The 15,925-nt window shown below is 45.3% G+C and overlaps 1 protein-coding gene across 2 annotated transcripts; it reads left to right on the forward strand.

The window, feature by feature from the left end:
• The first annotated feature begins 2,130 nt into the window (after positions 1–2,130).
• LOC123483156 (splicing factor 3B subunit 2-like) lies at positions 2,131–14,899 on the forward strand. Of its 2 annotated transcripts, none has more exons than XM_045212667.1 (22): positions 2,131–2,340; positions 2,872–2,918; positions 3,040–3,123; positions 3,367–3,594; positions 4,144–4,194; positions 4,379–4,502; positions 6,286–6,458; positions 6,967–7,075; positions 7,433–7,530; positions 7,914–8,114; positions 8,421–8,534; positions 8,806–8,886; positions 9,123–9,350; positions 10,351–10,500; positions 10,799–10,888; positions 11,089–11,196; positions 11,588–11,695; positions 11,891–12,033; positions 12,234–12,335; positions 12,487–12,586; positions 13,188–13,379; positions 14,386–14,899. In XM_045212667.1, the coding sequence occupies exons 1-22, from the start codon at positions 2,211–2,213 to the stop codon at positions 14,455–14,457; spliced, it is 2,733 nt and encodes a 910-aa protein (XP_045068602.1). In that variant the 5' UTR covers positions 2,131–2,210; the 3' UTR covers positions 14,458–14,899. The 2 variants fall into 2 exon arrangements, with proteins under 2 accessions (XP_045068602.1, XP_045068603.1); XM_045212668.1 differs by having other exon boundaries at positions 2,132–2,340; positions 3,040–3,099.
• The last annotated feature ends 1,026 nt before the right edge of the window (positions 14,900–15,925 follow it).

A 15,925-nucleotide genomic window follows, 5' to 3' on the forward strand; every position in this document is an offset into this window, starting at 1 on the left:
AACCAAGGACAGACGATTTTTAAGCGCTACGCGCTTCAGCACCCGGTGGTCCCGTTCTGTGAGCTTGTGTGGCCTACCACTTCCTGGCTGAGCCGTTGTTGCTCCTAGATGTTTCCACTTCACAATAACAGCACTTACAGTTGACTGGGGCAGCTATAGCAGGGTAGAACTTTGACAAACTGACTTGTTGGAAAGGTGGCATCCTATGACGGTACCACGTTGAAAGTCACTGAGTTCTTCAGTAAGGCTATTCTACTGCCAATGTTTGTCTATGGATGTTGCATGGCTGTGTGCTCGATTTTATACACCTGTCACTAACGGGTGTGGCTAAAATAGCCGAATCCACTCATTTGATGGGGTGTCCACATACTTCTGTATAAATAGTGTATGTATAGGGGTAAGGTGACTAGGCATCAGGATATATGATAAACAGAGTAGCAGCAGTGTATAATATGATGATTGTATGTGAGTGGGTGTGCATGTGTGTAGAGTCAGTATAAATGTATATGCATAATATGTGTGTGAGAGCAAATGATGGCATGAGTGTTTGTGTGTGTTGGTGTGTCAGTGTGCATGAGTGTATAGGGCCCTGTGAGTGTGCAAAGAGAGTGCAAAAGGGTCAACTCAGATAGTCCATTGTTAGCTATTTAGTTAGCTATTTAGTTAGCTCTTTAGCAGTCTTATGGCTTGGGGATAGCTGTTCAAGAGCCTGTTGGTGTCTTATGGCTTGGGGATAGCTGTTCAAGAGCCTGTTTGTGTCAGACTTGATGCACTGGTACCGCTTGCCATGGGGAAGCAGAGAGAACAGTCTATGGCTTGGGTGGCTGGAGTTTTTAATGATTTTCTGGCCCTTCCCTTCACACCCCCTGATATAGAGGTCGTGGATGGCAGGGCCAACTTTTAGAATTTGGAATATTGTTCTAATTACATTTACATTTACATCATTTAGCAGACGCTCTTATCCAGAGCGGCTTACAAATTGGTGCATTCAACTTATGATAGCAAGTGGGACAACCACTTTTTTCTTCTTTTTTTTATGGGGGGGTGGGGGAGGGGGGGTAGAAGGATTACTTTATACTATTCCAGGTATTCCTTAAAGACGTAGGGTTTCAAGTGTCTCCGGAAGGTGGTCAGTGACTCCGCTGTCCTGGCGTCGTGGGGGAGCTTGTTCCACCATTGGGGTGCGAGAGAAGCAAATAGCTTTGACTGGGCTGAGCGGGAACTGTGCTTCTGTAGAGGTAGGGGAGCTAGCAGGCCAGAGGTGGATGAACGTAGTGCCCTCGTTTGGGTGTAGGGTATGATCAGAGCCTGAAGGAAAGGAGGTGCCGTTCCCCTCACAGCTCCGTAGGCAAGCACCATGGTCTTGTAGTAGATGCGAGCCTCAACTGGAAGCCAGTGGAGTGTGCGGAGGAGCGGGGTGACATGAGAGAACTTGGGAAGGTCGAACACCAGATGGGCTGCGGCGTTCTGGATAAATTGTAGGGGTTTAATGGCACAGGCAGGGAGCCCAGCGAGTTGCAGTAATCCAGACGGGAGATGACAAGTGCCTGGATTAGGACCTGTGCCGCTTTCTGTGTAAGGTAGGGTCGTACTCTGCGAATGTTGTAGAGCATGAATCTGCAGGATCGGGTCACCGCTTTGATGTTAGCAGAGAACGACAGGGTGTTGTCCAGGGTCACGCCAAGGCTCTTTGCACTCTGGGAGGAGGACACAATGAAGTTGTCAACCGTGATGGCGAGATCATGGAGCGGGCAGTCCTTCCCAGGGAGGAAGAGCAGCTCTGTCTTGCCGAGGTTCAGCTTGAGGTGGTGATCTGACATCCACACTGATATGTCTGCCAGACATGCAGAGATGCGATTCGCATATGGGGAATAGTTACATTGTAACTATTCCCCATATAATATTATATTCCACATATAATATTCCCCATATACATGGCTGCCATAGAATGTTGTAGTGTCGTGTAAATGCATCATAATGCAGAAACTTTATTGTCCCAACTCTCCAAATACATGGCTCTGCTCCCACCTAGTGGTTGTAATTTGGAAACGCAGTTATTCCTCCTACCACTGACTACATTACCCAGAATTCTCCAACTGCTTCTTCCATTGAACTGAGTTTTCCCATCGTGCCTTTCGAGATTCGTCGGGTTCTCTTTGCTCTCGTGTCCGTTGTTTCTGTAGAGAGCCATTGATCGGTAGAATTTCAACATGGCATCCGACGGACCGCCGGGGACCGAACCTATGCCCTCCGATTTGGGGAGCTCTGTGGCGGCCCTCAATACATGGAGCAACCCGGAGCTTCAAGCCAAGCTAGGCGAGCTAGGCGCACCCAACATGGGTAGGAAGTCGGAGCAGCAAGCTTTGAATTGACGAATGAGTACATTGTGTGTAGCTTGTTGCTACAGGGGGCATGTTATGTAGCTAACTGTAGCGTGTTGCTAACAGGCTAGCCATATTTAGTTCCGCGGCAAGTTAGCTAGCTAGCTACATAGCAGGCCTTCATGGAAGTAAAGGAAAGTGCAAATGATCAGCTAGCTACCTACACAATTATTATATTAAAAGTTTATGTTCACCACCTCTACGAGGAGGATTTTGCTTACGAATGTCCCTTCGTTAGCTAGCTAACTAGTCAATTTGATTGATAGGTAACAGTTAATCAATCAATGTGTTTTGGTTGGGTGTTTAATAACTGATAAGCAAAAGTGATGTTGTCGGCATCGGTGCATGCGCGACTAAGTTGAATTTAAACTTCTTATTCGAGTTGTAATTAAGTCATTGTTTGTTGTTGTTGTCCTATGTTAGTTGGTTGTGCTATGTTAGTTGTAGTGTTCATTGTTGGTTTACAGTTAATATTTTTCTCTGTCCTTAGGTCCCAGAGAGGAGATGCTGGACAGGCTCAAGGGATACATGATGCAGGTCAGTTGTGGGGGTGTGTGTGTGTGTGTTCACGTGCGTGTGTGAGAGGGAGAGTGGAGTGTACTGCATCTGTCAATATGATCCATTGATCGTGTGTATCTGTGTTTTTTTTCTCACTCAGACTGGAATGATGCTCAGCAAACCCAACCTAGGGGGTGATGATAAACCTATGACCCCGCAGGTCAGCACCAACAGACCCTATAAGGTTTTTATACGGTCTAATCTAATCTCATTCTTACATTTCATCACTGTGATTATTGAGCTATAAACTCTGCAGTAGTTCATCAGTCTGTCATGAAAAGGGCCAGGAGTTTTACCTTGACTGTGTGATCTGACCAGGAATAACTTGGGTGAGTTTTCCTGGTTATCTCACATGGTCCAGGAAAAAACAATTACCGTCATCAAAAACAACTTAACCGACAACCAGCCTTCCCTCTTCCTCCCCCAGATGCCAGGAATTCCCCCCATGCCCCCAATGCCCATGCCCCCCATGCCTCCTGGTATGGGTATGCTCCAGGCGATGAGCATGATGGCAGGTGGCCCCCCTCCCCCAGGGATGCGTATGGGCATGGAGCCTCCAGGCATGCCCCCCGGCCTCTCCCAGGAGGACCAGCTGAAGATGGTGCAGCAGAGGGCTGCCATGATGATGCAGCACGAGGAGAGGGCCAAGCAGCAGGTATGTTCTTGGCCTGTATTCACTAAGCCTCTCGGAGTAGCAGTGCTGGTCTAGGATCAGTCTTTTAGATTAAAATGACTGAAGAGCGTATGGACAGATAAGACCTTATCCTAGACTCCTACTCTGAGAGGAGTAGGATGTTGAATTCTCAAATACACCACATAGGTGCAGTGAAATGTGTTGTTTTACAGGGTCAGCCATAGTAGTACGTCGCCCCTGGAGCAAATTAGTGTAAAGTGCCTTGCTCAAGGGCACATTGACAGATTTTTCACCTTGTCAGCTCGGGTATTCGAACCAGCAACCTGTCGGTTACTGGCCCAAAGCTCTAACTGCTACGCTACGTGTCGCAGGTGTATGGCCCCAGACCACAGGAGAAGGTTTATAAATTGTGCCCTGAGTTTTACCTGAGTAAGGAAAGTCTCCAGGCCCTAGTTGTAAGGTAGTCTGCCTTCTATTGTAATGGGAAGGAAGAGGGCTTCTGGTATATATGTTCAGTTGGTGATACATAGTTTCAAAAGTTGACATTTTGTGTGTGTGTGTGTATTTCAGGGCGATTCCCGTGCTATGGAAGAGCAGGAACTTCTGGAGCAGCAGAAAAGGGTGGGGACTGGAGAAGACAGATTTTCATGTCTTTCTCCCATCTAAATGATTCATCGGTAGTGTTGTGTCACAACCAATCCCAAAGTTATCATACAGCCCCTTTACCTTGCTTGGAAGTTGAAACATATCTCACATCTGTCTCTCTCTCCTCCCTCCACTCTTCCCTCTCTCTTCCCTCCGTCAGGCGGCGGTGATGCTGGAGAATGAGAGGCAGCAGGAGCTGGCTAAGAGGCAGCATGGAGGACCAGGGCCCAGGATGTCTGACCCGGGGTCACGACCCCCTGGCATGATGCCCCCCATGATGAGAGGTCAGTCCTTGGCCTGCCATCAACACTAAAATGTCAATCCTAACTTCCAATACAACTTTGTCCCTCAAGGGGGAATTGATTTGTATACTGCACACACTTTTTAGACAACATACAGTGCCTTCGGAAAGTATTCAGACCCCTTAATCGTTTCCACATTTTGTAATGTTACAGCCTTATTCTAAAATGGAATTAATAAATATAAATCCTCAGCAATCTACACACAATACCTCATAATGACAAAGCAAAAACAGGTTTTTAGATTAAAAAATAAAAATGTATAAAAAAAATAAAAATAGTTAAGTATTCAGACCCTTTGAGACTCGAAATTAAGCTCAGATGCATCCTGTTTCCATTGATCATCCTTGAGATGTGTTTACAACTTGGAGTCCACCTGTGGTAAATTCAACTGATTGGACATGATTTGGAAAGGCACACACCTGTCTATATAAGGTCCCACATTGGACAGAGCAAAAACCAAGCCATAAGGTCGAAGGAATTGTCTGAAGAGCTCCGAGACAGGATTGTGTCGAGGCACAGGTCTGGGGAAGGGTACCAAAAAATGTCTGCAGCGTTGAAGATCCCCAAGAACACCGTGGCCTCCATCATTCTTAAATGGAAAATTTTGGAACCACCAAGACTCTTCCTAAAGCTGGCCGAACTGAGGAATCGAGGGAGAAGGGCCTTGGTCAGGGAGGTGACCAAGAACCCAATTGTCACTCTGACAGAGCTCTAGAGTTCCTCTGTGGAGATGGAAGAAACTTCCGAAAAGACAACCATCTCTGCAGTACTCCACCAATCAGGCCTTTATGGTAGCAGTGCTACCACTGCTCAATAAAAGGCACATGAAATCCCGCTTGGAGTTTGCCAAAAGGCACCTAAAGACTGTCAGACCATGAGAAACAAGATTGAACTCTTTGGCCTGAATGCCAAGTGTCTGGAGGAAACCTGGCACCATCCCTACGGTGAAGCATGGTGGTGGAAGCATTATGCTGTGGGGTGTTTTTCATGGACTGGGAGACCAGTCAGGATCGAGGGAGAGATGAACGGAGCGAAGTGCAGAGAGATCCTTGATGAAAACCTGCTCCAGAGCAAGATTCACCTTACAACAGGACAATGACCCTAAGCCCACAGCCAAGACAATGCAGGAGTGGCTTCGGGACAAGTCTCTGAATGTCCTTGAGTGGCCCAGCCAGAGCCCGGACTTGAACCCGATCGGACATCTCTGGAGAGACATTGAAAATAGCTGTGCAGCGACGCTCCCCATCCAACCTGACAGAGCTTGAGAGGATCTGCAGAGAAGAATGGGAGAAACTCCCCAAATACAGGTGTGCCAAGCTTGTAGCGTCATACCCAAGAAGACTCAAGGCTGTAATCACTGCCAAAGGTGCTTCAACAAAGTACTGAGTAAAGGGTCTGAATAATTATGTAAATGTGATATTTCTGTTTTTTATTTTTTGTAAATGTTTTTGCTTTGTCATTATGTGGTATTGTGTGTAGATTGATGAGGGGGGAAAAAACCAATTATCAATTTTAGAATAAGGCTGTAACCTAACAACATGTGGAAAAGGTCAAGGGGTGTGAATACTTTCCGAATGCACTGTATATTCCCACATAGTCACCCATATTGGCTTAACACAGTCACTCTCCCAAGCTAAACATATCCAATGTCATTCCTTTCATTTTTAAGAACAGTGTGAAGGCTGTTATGTCTGGAAAGCTGTTGTGTTGATGGTGACACTCACCTGGTACATTGGTGTCAGTTGAGATCTGGGTATTGTTGTAGGTGTGAACCCTGGTGGAATGAACCCACCTCCTCCTGGAATGAATCCTGGTGGAATGAACCCACCCCCTCCTGGAATGAATCCTGGTGGAATGAACCCACCCCCTCCTGGAATGTCCATGATGCATACCCAGAGACAGAGAGTTCCCCCTCCACCCGGAGAGGACGCCAGAGAGGTATAGAACCACAATGTTTCCCCCACCGCTGCTAAATCGTTGCCGCCACTCCCAAAAATATAATAAAATATATATTATAATTTTTTGTTAGAAAATAATTTTTGGGATGGTAAAAAGTTTTCAGTGTACATTTTAAATGACTAAAACCAGATATAATGTATGTTGAAAAGATAGAGGAGCAAGATCTTTTTCAACAAGATCGTCTTTGAGAACTAAAGATCACCAAAATAAAAACTTCAACGTTAGGGAGAATCTAAAATTACAAAAATGTCATGGCATGGGGCCCACATGGATTTTGTTATAATGGTTGAGTCACTCAGATAGCATAAGAACACAGCACAATACAACTGCAGGAAATTAGCTTTAAAACAAAATATTTGTGTCTGTGGCCAAGAGAACGGCCGCTAACATTTTCTGTCGGAGACGGTGCCATTGGCCACGCCCACCAACACACTAACTTTGCCATCCATCTAATCTCTGTATTCCTGGCTCTGTGTGTGTGTGGCAGGTGTGGCAGGGAGAGGATGTGGGCGTCGGTCCTAAGATCCCCCAGGCTCTGGAGAAGATTCTCCAGCTGAAGGAGATCAGGCAGGAACAGCTCGGTGCTGCCACCACAGGTCAGAACATGAAACTACACACTGGAAGAAAGTCTGGAGTTGGAGTGCTGATCTAGGATCAGTTTAGATTTTTAAGATCAGAATTAATAGATCAGAACTACTACTTTGAGACGCTTTGTGAATAAAGGCCCAGATGCACCAAGAAGGCATGACTGAAACAGAAAATACTAAACTAACTCTATTTAATGAACATATTTCCTTGTAACGTTCAGTAAGTTAACATCAACTAAACCCCTAATGCTCATGGTATCATCCCAATGGAACTACTGCAGTCTTAGTAATATTTTCCTGGGTTAAGAGCCCTGTTGGACCTTGAACTTGCCAGTGAATGTTCTCTCTGTGTTTTCTACCTTCCAGAAGAGGAGGAGGAGAGCCCAGAGATGGAGATGAACATGTCCTCCACCGCCGTCCTGTCTGAGACTGAAGATGACGACGGTTCTCTCTCTAAGAAAGACGTGAGTGTTGTATTAATTCACACCTCATCCCTCCTGCTGTCTTTGGGAGAAACTCAATTGTGTTTCCTTGATTCCTCGTGTCCTCTCGCCGCTTCCTCGAAAGGCATCGGAGGATAATGTCAGAGGGGAGGAACCTTGGATATTTTCCTCCAATGTGTTTTAAGAAGGATGCGAGGAGAGAGGCCGTGAGGAGTCAAGAACAGACCAATGAGATTCACCCTGTTGCTCCTGAAGCTCAGAGGGTCAGGGGTCAAGTTGGCATGACTCTCCTATTGATAACCTGCTTGATAGGGAAGGTTCTGTTTCAATCGACATAAGCTCTTAGCAGCATGAGGAGTCGGAAATGGTGTCAGTTTTTAACTTTTTCATTCTCCCCTTCTCAGAAAAACCGTAAGCGCAGGAACCGTAAGAAGAAGAACAAGAAGAGGCGTGAGCAGGAGAAGAGGGTGCAGGCTGAGGAGAAGAAAGAGGAGGATGGAGAGAAGGAGAAGGAGCCTGAGGTGGAGATAGAGTACGTTACAGAGGAACCAGAGATCTACGATCCTAACTTCATCTTCTTCAAGAGGATCTTTGAGGCCTTCAAGGTGAGGGCCTCCATTTTAGAAATTGGCTGATTCTTTATGAAAAATTTGTCAAAACATCCTAGAGATGTGTCCAGTGTTATTCTTCATATTTATTTAGCGTTTTAATGGCTGAATATGGAAGTAAAATCGTAACATTAGGTTGAATGTACTCACCAGTTCTGAGCGCAGTGGTTTCAAGAACCTCTTAACACACAGGAAAGTGAAATACTATTTGTTGTTGTGTTGATTTAACAATGGAATCTGTTTGCGCGTTAGTCATTTGCTAACAGCTCTAATTAACTGTGTTTGTGTCCATCCTTCTGTCAGCTGACTGATGACGTGAAGAAAGAGCAGGAGAAGGAACCGGAGAAGGAGCCGGCTCCTCTAATGAAGAAGAAGGGATTAGTGGAGGAAAGGAAAGACAGTGATGACAGTGACGATGTTAGTATTCACCTCTCCTCTACTTTCTCTCCATTTCTGCACTTGGATGGGAAAAAGTACTTTTCATACAGGACTGTTTTATATGCTGCTTCATCCTAATTCTCTACCCTAATGCCCTAAGTAGTGTGCACTTGTCTACTTCCATTCGGGGAGGAAAGGTGAAGGATTGGGACACAGAAAGAGTGTCATCTTCCAGTGCTCTCTCTTGAAGTGTTGACCTTGGAAGTTATCCTCACTGTCGTTCCTCGTGTGTGTGTGTGTGTGTGTACAGGAGATCAGACCAGACGTTCCCAAGATGTCTAAGAAGAAGCTGAGGAGAATGAATAGACTAACTGTAGCTGAACTCAAACAGGTAATACATGCACCTGCTTCTTAGAGTTAGACATTATGTTTGTGCATGTGTACGTACACCTGTGTATTGATTACGTTGGTGTGGAAGTTGTTCTGTGCCTAACACTTAATCATAAATGCTTGAGTCTATATGAGCTGATTCAGTTGGTGTGGGTGGTCACCGGAGATGTTTAAAAGGGAAAAAGAGATTGATAGAGATCTGTGTCCGGTATTGATTTTGACCCCGTCCTCCTCCAGTTGGTGGCGCGTCCTGACGTGGTGGAGATGCATGATGTGACGGCCCAGGAACCCAAGCTGCTGGTGCACCTGAAGGCCACCAGGAACACGGTGCCCGTCCCCCGACACTGGTGCTTCAAGAGGAAGTACCTCCAGGGCAAGAGGGGTATCGAGAAGCCCCCCTTCGAGCTGCCAGAGTTCATCAAGAGGACGGGCATCCAGGAGATGAGAGAAGCTTTACAGGAGAAAGTAGGTGGTTCTGTCCAATAGAGAGGTAGTAGAGAAGCTTTACATCAGAAGGTAGGTGGTTCTGTCCAATAGAGAGGTAGTAGAGAAGCTTTACAACAGAAGGTAGGTGGTTCTGTCCAATAGAGAGGTAGTAGAGAAGCTTTACATCAGAAGGTAGGTGGTTCTGTCCAATAGAGAGGTAGTAGAGAAGCTTTACATCAGAAGGTAGGTGGTTCTGTCCAATAGAGAGGTAGTAGAGAAGCTTTACATCAGAAGGTAGGTGGTTCTGTCCAATAGAGAGGTAGTAGAGAAGCTTTACATCAGAAGGTAGGTGGTTCTGTCCAATAGAGAGGTAGTAGAGAAGCTTTACAGGAGAAAGTAGGTGGTTCTGTCCAATAGAGAGGTAGTAGAGAAGCTTTACATCAGAAGGTAGGTGGTTCTGTCCAATAGAGAGGTAGTAGAGAAGCTTTACATCAGAAGGTAGGTGGTTCTGTCCAATAGAGAGGTAGTAGAGAAGCTTTACATCAGAAGGTAGGTGGTTCTGTCCAATAGAGAGGTAGTAGAGAAGTTTTACATCAGAAGGTAGGTGGTTCTGTCCAATAGAGAGGTAGTAGAGAAGCTTTACATCAGAAGGTAGGTGGTTCTGTCCAATAGAGAGGTAGTAGAGCCAGATAGTAGCTGCACTGGCTGCTGGCCAAAGGAGTGGTTCCAACTGGAAAAGGTGGGTGGGAGTAGTAGCACCCTAAATGGGCACAAGGGGGTGCTGGCTGTTAACACCATGGTCAACTTCCTGATAGATACTCCAGGCCTTAGTTTTAGGCTAGCATGAGGAAAATTACAGTTTTATAGTATACAAACATGGCCTGTGTATATTTCTGTTTCACACCATGTTTACTTCAAGTTTATTAGAAAACGTCAGTACATAACAATTCAATATTTGTTACATAAACATCTCTCTAAAATAGACCACTGAAACACTTTGGCAGAAGTCACACTGAATGCCCTGGTACTCTGCTGACAGGAGGATGCTAAGACCATGAAGACCAAGATGAGGGAGAAGGTGCGTCCCAAGATGGGCAAGATCGACATCGACTACCAGAAGCTCCACGACGCCTTCTTCAAGTGGCAGATGAAGCCTAAACTCTCCATCCATGGTGACCTCTACTACGAGGTAAGGATGTCTGACAGCTCATTGGAGGGCTCAACTGTATACAGCATCTTACAACATCAACTCTGCTCCTACTTCCAAGAGCCTGTTGATTGGTTGGACCTTGAATGTAATAGTAGAGCTGCAATGTGTGGTTGGTTTGGGTTTCCCTCAATACTTCCTTGTTGTTGGGTCTTGAATGAACACTCGTGGTAGTCCGTGTACTCTGCTTTGGTGAATTGGTGTTAGGAATGAAATGTTGTTGATTCTTACATTCTCTGTTTCTCTCTCTTGCTCTCTCTCTCTCTCTCTCTCTCTACAGGGTAAAGAGTTTGAGACGAGGCTGAAGGAGAAGAAACCAGGTGATCTGTCAGATGAGCTGCGTATCGCTCTCGGTATGCCCGTTGGACCGGTGAGTTTTCCTGATGTTGTTGTCCCACTACTAAGGAAGCCTACAATCCCACTATCACCTTTAATATTATTGATAGATGACTTTCTAATTATACTTTATTTTATTGAAGTATAATCATTTTATATTGATGATGTTCTACGATGTGCTACTGATGCACCATGGTCTTGTCCCATCACTAAAGTTGTTTCCCTCCCGTGTAGAACTCCCACAAGGTTCCCCCTCCCTGGCTGATCGCCATGCAGAGATACGGCCCCCCTCCCTCCTACCCCAACCTCAAGATCCCCGGGCTCAACTCACCCATCCCCGAGGTAATTCTGACATAACGCACATAGTTAGTCCCTTACTCAGACATAGGGCTCGATTCAATCCGTAGCGCTGAAGAGCTGTAAAGGCAATGTTCCAGAGAACACACGGTAAACGCTGTGTGTGTCGGATCAATCGGATATTACTTTAACATTTAAATCGCGCTACAGCGCAGATCTTCAGCGCTACGGATTGAATCGAGCCCATACTCTTTAACAATTTACAATGTAATAAAATTATTTATACTGTATATACATACTATATATTTTATACATATTGAAATATTGTATACTATTATACTAATATTACTGTATTGAAATGTTTCAGAATTGTGAAGCTTATTACACTGAGACCTTTATTGACTTCCCCCCACCTCTCCTGTTCTCTCTCTCTCAGAGCTGTTCGTTTGGTTACCATGCTGGTGGTTGGGGTAAGCCCCCTGTAGATGAGACAGGCAAGCCTCTGTACGGTGATGTGTTTGGGACCAACGCAGGAGACTTCCAGGTGAGATCTTCCTCATACCCCTGCCTGATTCCCCTCATATTGACCGTACACCCTTCATTTCCCATACAACACCACCATACATCTTTCCTCCGTACACTCACTACCACACGTTCCTGTATCTAACACACCAACGGTCTGCTTTGAGCCAATGGCCTGTTCACTATTGTCCTAATGTCTATATGTTTCTGTGTGTAGGCTAAGGCGGAGGAGGAGGAGGTGGATCGTACGCCGTGGGGAGAGCTGGAGCCTTCAGACGAGGAGTCTTCCGAGGAAGAGGAGGAGGAGGAGAGTGATGAGGAGAAACCAGACGAAACGGGCTTCTTCACACCGGCAGACAGGTAGACATGTCGTTGACGGACTGTTTTAAACACATCAAGTTGACATGGACTTGAAATGAACCAGTCTCTCTATCCTGTTGGATCAATTAGCCATTGCTCACGTGTAAGAAAATACCGGTTGCCATTTGTAGTGGGTTGAGTGTGTTGTCTTGAATACAGTGATCAGTGTTTTATTAACTCAAAGCCTGTGTGTGTTCCAGTGGTCTGATCACTCCCGGAGGCTTCTCGTCCGTGCCTGCAGGTATGGAGACTCCAGAGCTCATTGAGCTGAGGAAGAAGAAAATCGAAGAGGCCATGGACGGGTGAGTGTGTGGCCAAGCATAGGCCATTCACTAGTATTTTGTTTGTGTGTCTTTCTACTGTATTGTGTGTTTGTGTCTCTTTCTACTGTATTGTTTGTTTGTGTCTTTCTACTGTATTGTGTGTTTGTGACACCAGTCTCTGTGTGTGTAGGAATGAGACTCCTCAGCTGTTCACGGTGCTCCCAGAGAGGAGGACGGGCTCTGGAGGAGCAGCCATGATGGCATCCACACACATCTACGACGTATCAGGGGTAAGGACAACAGCAAAAACACTGTGTTTGGACAAAGTCGCCATATCAGAAATGAACACCGCTTTCAGTACTTAACATACCAACCACTGGGATGTAGGCATGTTAACACTCGAACCCAAAACACAAAACATAGTTAGTCCCTTACTCATATATACTTAGAACATATTTCAAAAACAGTCACATACGTGTATACACTGGTACTCAACCGCATGGTCTCTAACTGTGAGCTAGCTGGACCGGTAGACTTCCAGTCTCAACCGCATGGCCTCTAACTGTGAGCTAGCTGGACCGGTAGACTTCCAGTCATTGCACAAACTATGTCCAACTTCCTTCTAAACTGCACGCAGAGACATACAAATGGTATCAATGAGTTCATCTGATTCTGGGGTAGTAGAAAATGTATTGCCAGAATATCGCACTATCCCTTTAAATACACTTTCATGGATGTACACTCATACACATCTATACACCTACATGATCTATACAACTCCCCCGCGCCCCACTTTTGGCCAAAAGCAGTACACTACAGGGAATAGGGTACTACTTCAGATGCCCTTCTTTGTATTCCGTCTGACCCCCTCTCTCTCCTCCTCCTCCCCAGGCCATGGCAGGTCGTAAGGCGGGCGGAGGCCAGGAGTTCCAGGGGGTAGAGGTGGCTCTGGCCCCGGAGGAGCTGGAGCTGGACCCCATGGCCATGACCCAGAAGTACGAGGAGCACGTCAGGAACCAGGAGGCCCAGGTGGAGAAGGAGGACTTCAGCGACATGGTGGCCGAGCACGCCGCCAAACAGAAGGTGAGACTGAGACACTGTAACTGTTCTGGCCATTTTGTTACGTTACAAAACATTTAGCTATGGTGCAAAGCGGTTTTGCTACGGTGTGCACTAATGAATACAACCCAGCTCCTTATGAGTGTTAGGTCTAGTAATTGATTACCACATCACCCTCCTAGTCACATTTCTACTCCTCCAGTACACTCATGCTCAGACTAAGAAAGATATGACAGTCAGAGAAGGCTATTCTAGCTGTGACTTGTACTAGACTAGGGAGTATACACACAGTAATGAGGATCTAGAAAGCCCTGAGGTGAATCTCAATGATGTGTTCTTGTATCTTCATGTCCCGTCTCCTCGTCTCAACACATTGCAAGAGAAGGTCAGTGGTTCCTCCCCTCGACCTTCTTCTCCAATGTGTTTTGAGAAGGATGCGAAGAAAGAGTCAAGGGAGTACAATTGATATGAACCCCTGGTTAGATATTGCTCTAGTTTAGCATTAGCATGAAATGGATTATGCCACCAGGGGCCAAGATGAGGGTAGGAGAATGTTGCACTGCATTGGAAAGGCTCTTTCTCTGGTTTTCAGTTCCATGTGTAGCAGCATAAATGAACACTAGATGGGAAGATTAGGATCTGTTTTTAGTAATTGTAGTTGAGTGATTTAGTCCTATTGAAACTTCATCTGAATCTTTTAGGAATGTTCTATTTAAAAAAAATCCACTTTCATAATAGCTGTTATTGCAAGGTCTTACTTTTTTATTTTTGAAATGTTCTCTCTAAGCTTATGAATATGGCCATCCTTCTGGGATATAAGTGTTTGAGTGTGAAAGCAGCGTGCACATGCCTCTCTCCTTCCTCTCACCCTTTTATCAGCCCTGCAACATGTTGTGACGGGGTTGGAGCAACTAGGAGTAATATGTCACTTTCACTAAGAGGAGTAGAAGGGTGAAAGAACCTCGTACGATAATTTTAAGCCTTTTCTTCTCCATTTCTCTCTTCGTCTCTCACTTTCTCCACCCCACAGCAAAAGAAGAGGAAGGCCCAGCCGCAAGACACGCGAGGCGGTGCCAAGAAATACAAAGAGTTCAAGTTTTAGACCAACAACATCACACCAGGAGGAACTGTGAAGAGAGGACAGGCCGAACAAGACGAGAACAGAGCTCAGATTTTAACGTAGAAGGAACCAGACCGTTTTACTACCACAAAACCATCCATTATTACAGTTTTCTTTTAATGACAATGATAATACGTGTCTGGCAGGGCTGGGGTCAATTCCATTTCAATTCCAGTCAATTCAGAAAGTAAACCAAATTCCAATTCCAAATGTTCCTAATTGAAGAGAATTGGAATTGGAATTGGAATTTGTGTACTTCAGGAATTGAAATGGAATTGAGCCCAACCCTGTGTTCTGGAGAACCACTGCCAGGTCTCCGCTGTATGCAGCATTTGTATAACCCGTCTATTCTATCCTGTGACTTATTTTTTCATGTAGCTGTGCTTTTCTGTTTTTGTAAATAAAAGACTCCATGTCAATCCAATCTATGGACCCAAATGGTTAATACATTAGAGTGTTCATTGTTTTTCCCCTGGCCATGTGACCTGGCCAATAACAAGTCAAGTCACATGGTGAGGGAGGAAAGACTGGGCCCTGCTGTACATTGCTATAGTAATTCCTTTAATGATCTAAAGCTTTAACACTGTGCTGATACATGGCTATATGAAGTCATACCTAGCATGACCAACCATGAGCTAACCTCATATACCACCTGACCAAGTCAAGGCTAGAGCTAAACTGACATAATAACAAGGTGTAGTTCTGGGTTATTCCACCAGGGGCTGACAGTGGATCCAGTGTGACAGTCACCTGATGTCTGGGAAACACTCACTGTGACCTAAATAACTGATAGTAGTAACCGCATGCTGACTCGGTCACTAGTGTACACACACACACACACACACACACACACAGTGAGGCTCCACTGCACCACAATGCCTGGCAGGCTTTCTGCAGTACCATTCCAGGATTTGTCAGCCTAGCGTATGGTAGTCTGCTACATCGTCAAAGCCACTTTATACTAGAATGACTCATCTATGTATTACATAATACATGCCATTTAGCAGACGCTTTTATCCAAAGTGACTTAGTCATGCGTGCATACATTTTGAAGTATTGGTGGTCCCGGGAATCGAACCCACAGCCCATGCTCCACCAACTGAGCCATATAGGACCACATCGGCTAGGCTACTTGAAATACAGACATCTGCTAAATGACCACCATATTGTCATGAATTTAATGTATGACTGTTATTTATCGAATCAACTATGTTTAATTGTCACTCGATTAAATTAATCATCTAACAATTAACTAATTAGGAATTTGGGGCACCACGGAAGAAGTTGTTTAACGAGTTACCATCTCCCGAATTAAACTCTTAGATATATATATATATACAGTGAGGGAAAAAAGTATTTGATCCCCCTCAATTGATTTGCATTTTAATAGGGGAAATAAGTATTTGACCCCCTCTCAATCAGAAAGATTTCTGGCTCCCAGGTGTCTTTT

Source organism: Coregonus clupeaformis, unplaced genomic scaffold, assembly GCF_020615455.1.
Source record: "Coregonus clupeaformis isolate EN_2021a unplaced genomic scaffold, ASM2061545v1 scaf0039, whole genome shotgun sequence".
In the NCBI taxonomy this organism is placed as follows: Eukaryota; Metazoa; Chordata; class Actinopteri; order Salmoniformes; family Salmonidae; genus Coregonus; species Coregonus clupeaformis.

Bases quoted from the DNA above. Each gene is read 5' to 3' on its own strand.
- LOC123483156 (XM_045212667.1), top strand. From the start codon at position 2,211: ATGGCATCCGACGGACCGCCGGGGACCGAACCTATGCCCTCCGATTTG. The intron at 8,535-8,805 runs GTTAGTATTCAC...GTGTGTGTACAG, and splicing joins ACAGTGATGACAGTGACGAT to GAGATCAGACCAGACGTTCC. The intron at 12,336-12,486 runs GTGAGTGTGTGG...CTGTGTGTGTAG, and splicing joins ATCGAAGAGGCCATGGACGG to GAATGAGACTCCTCAGCTGT.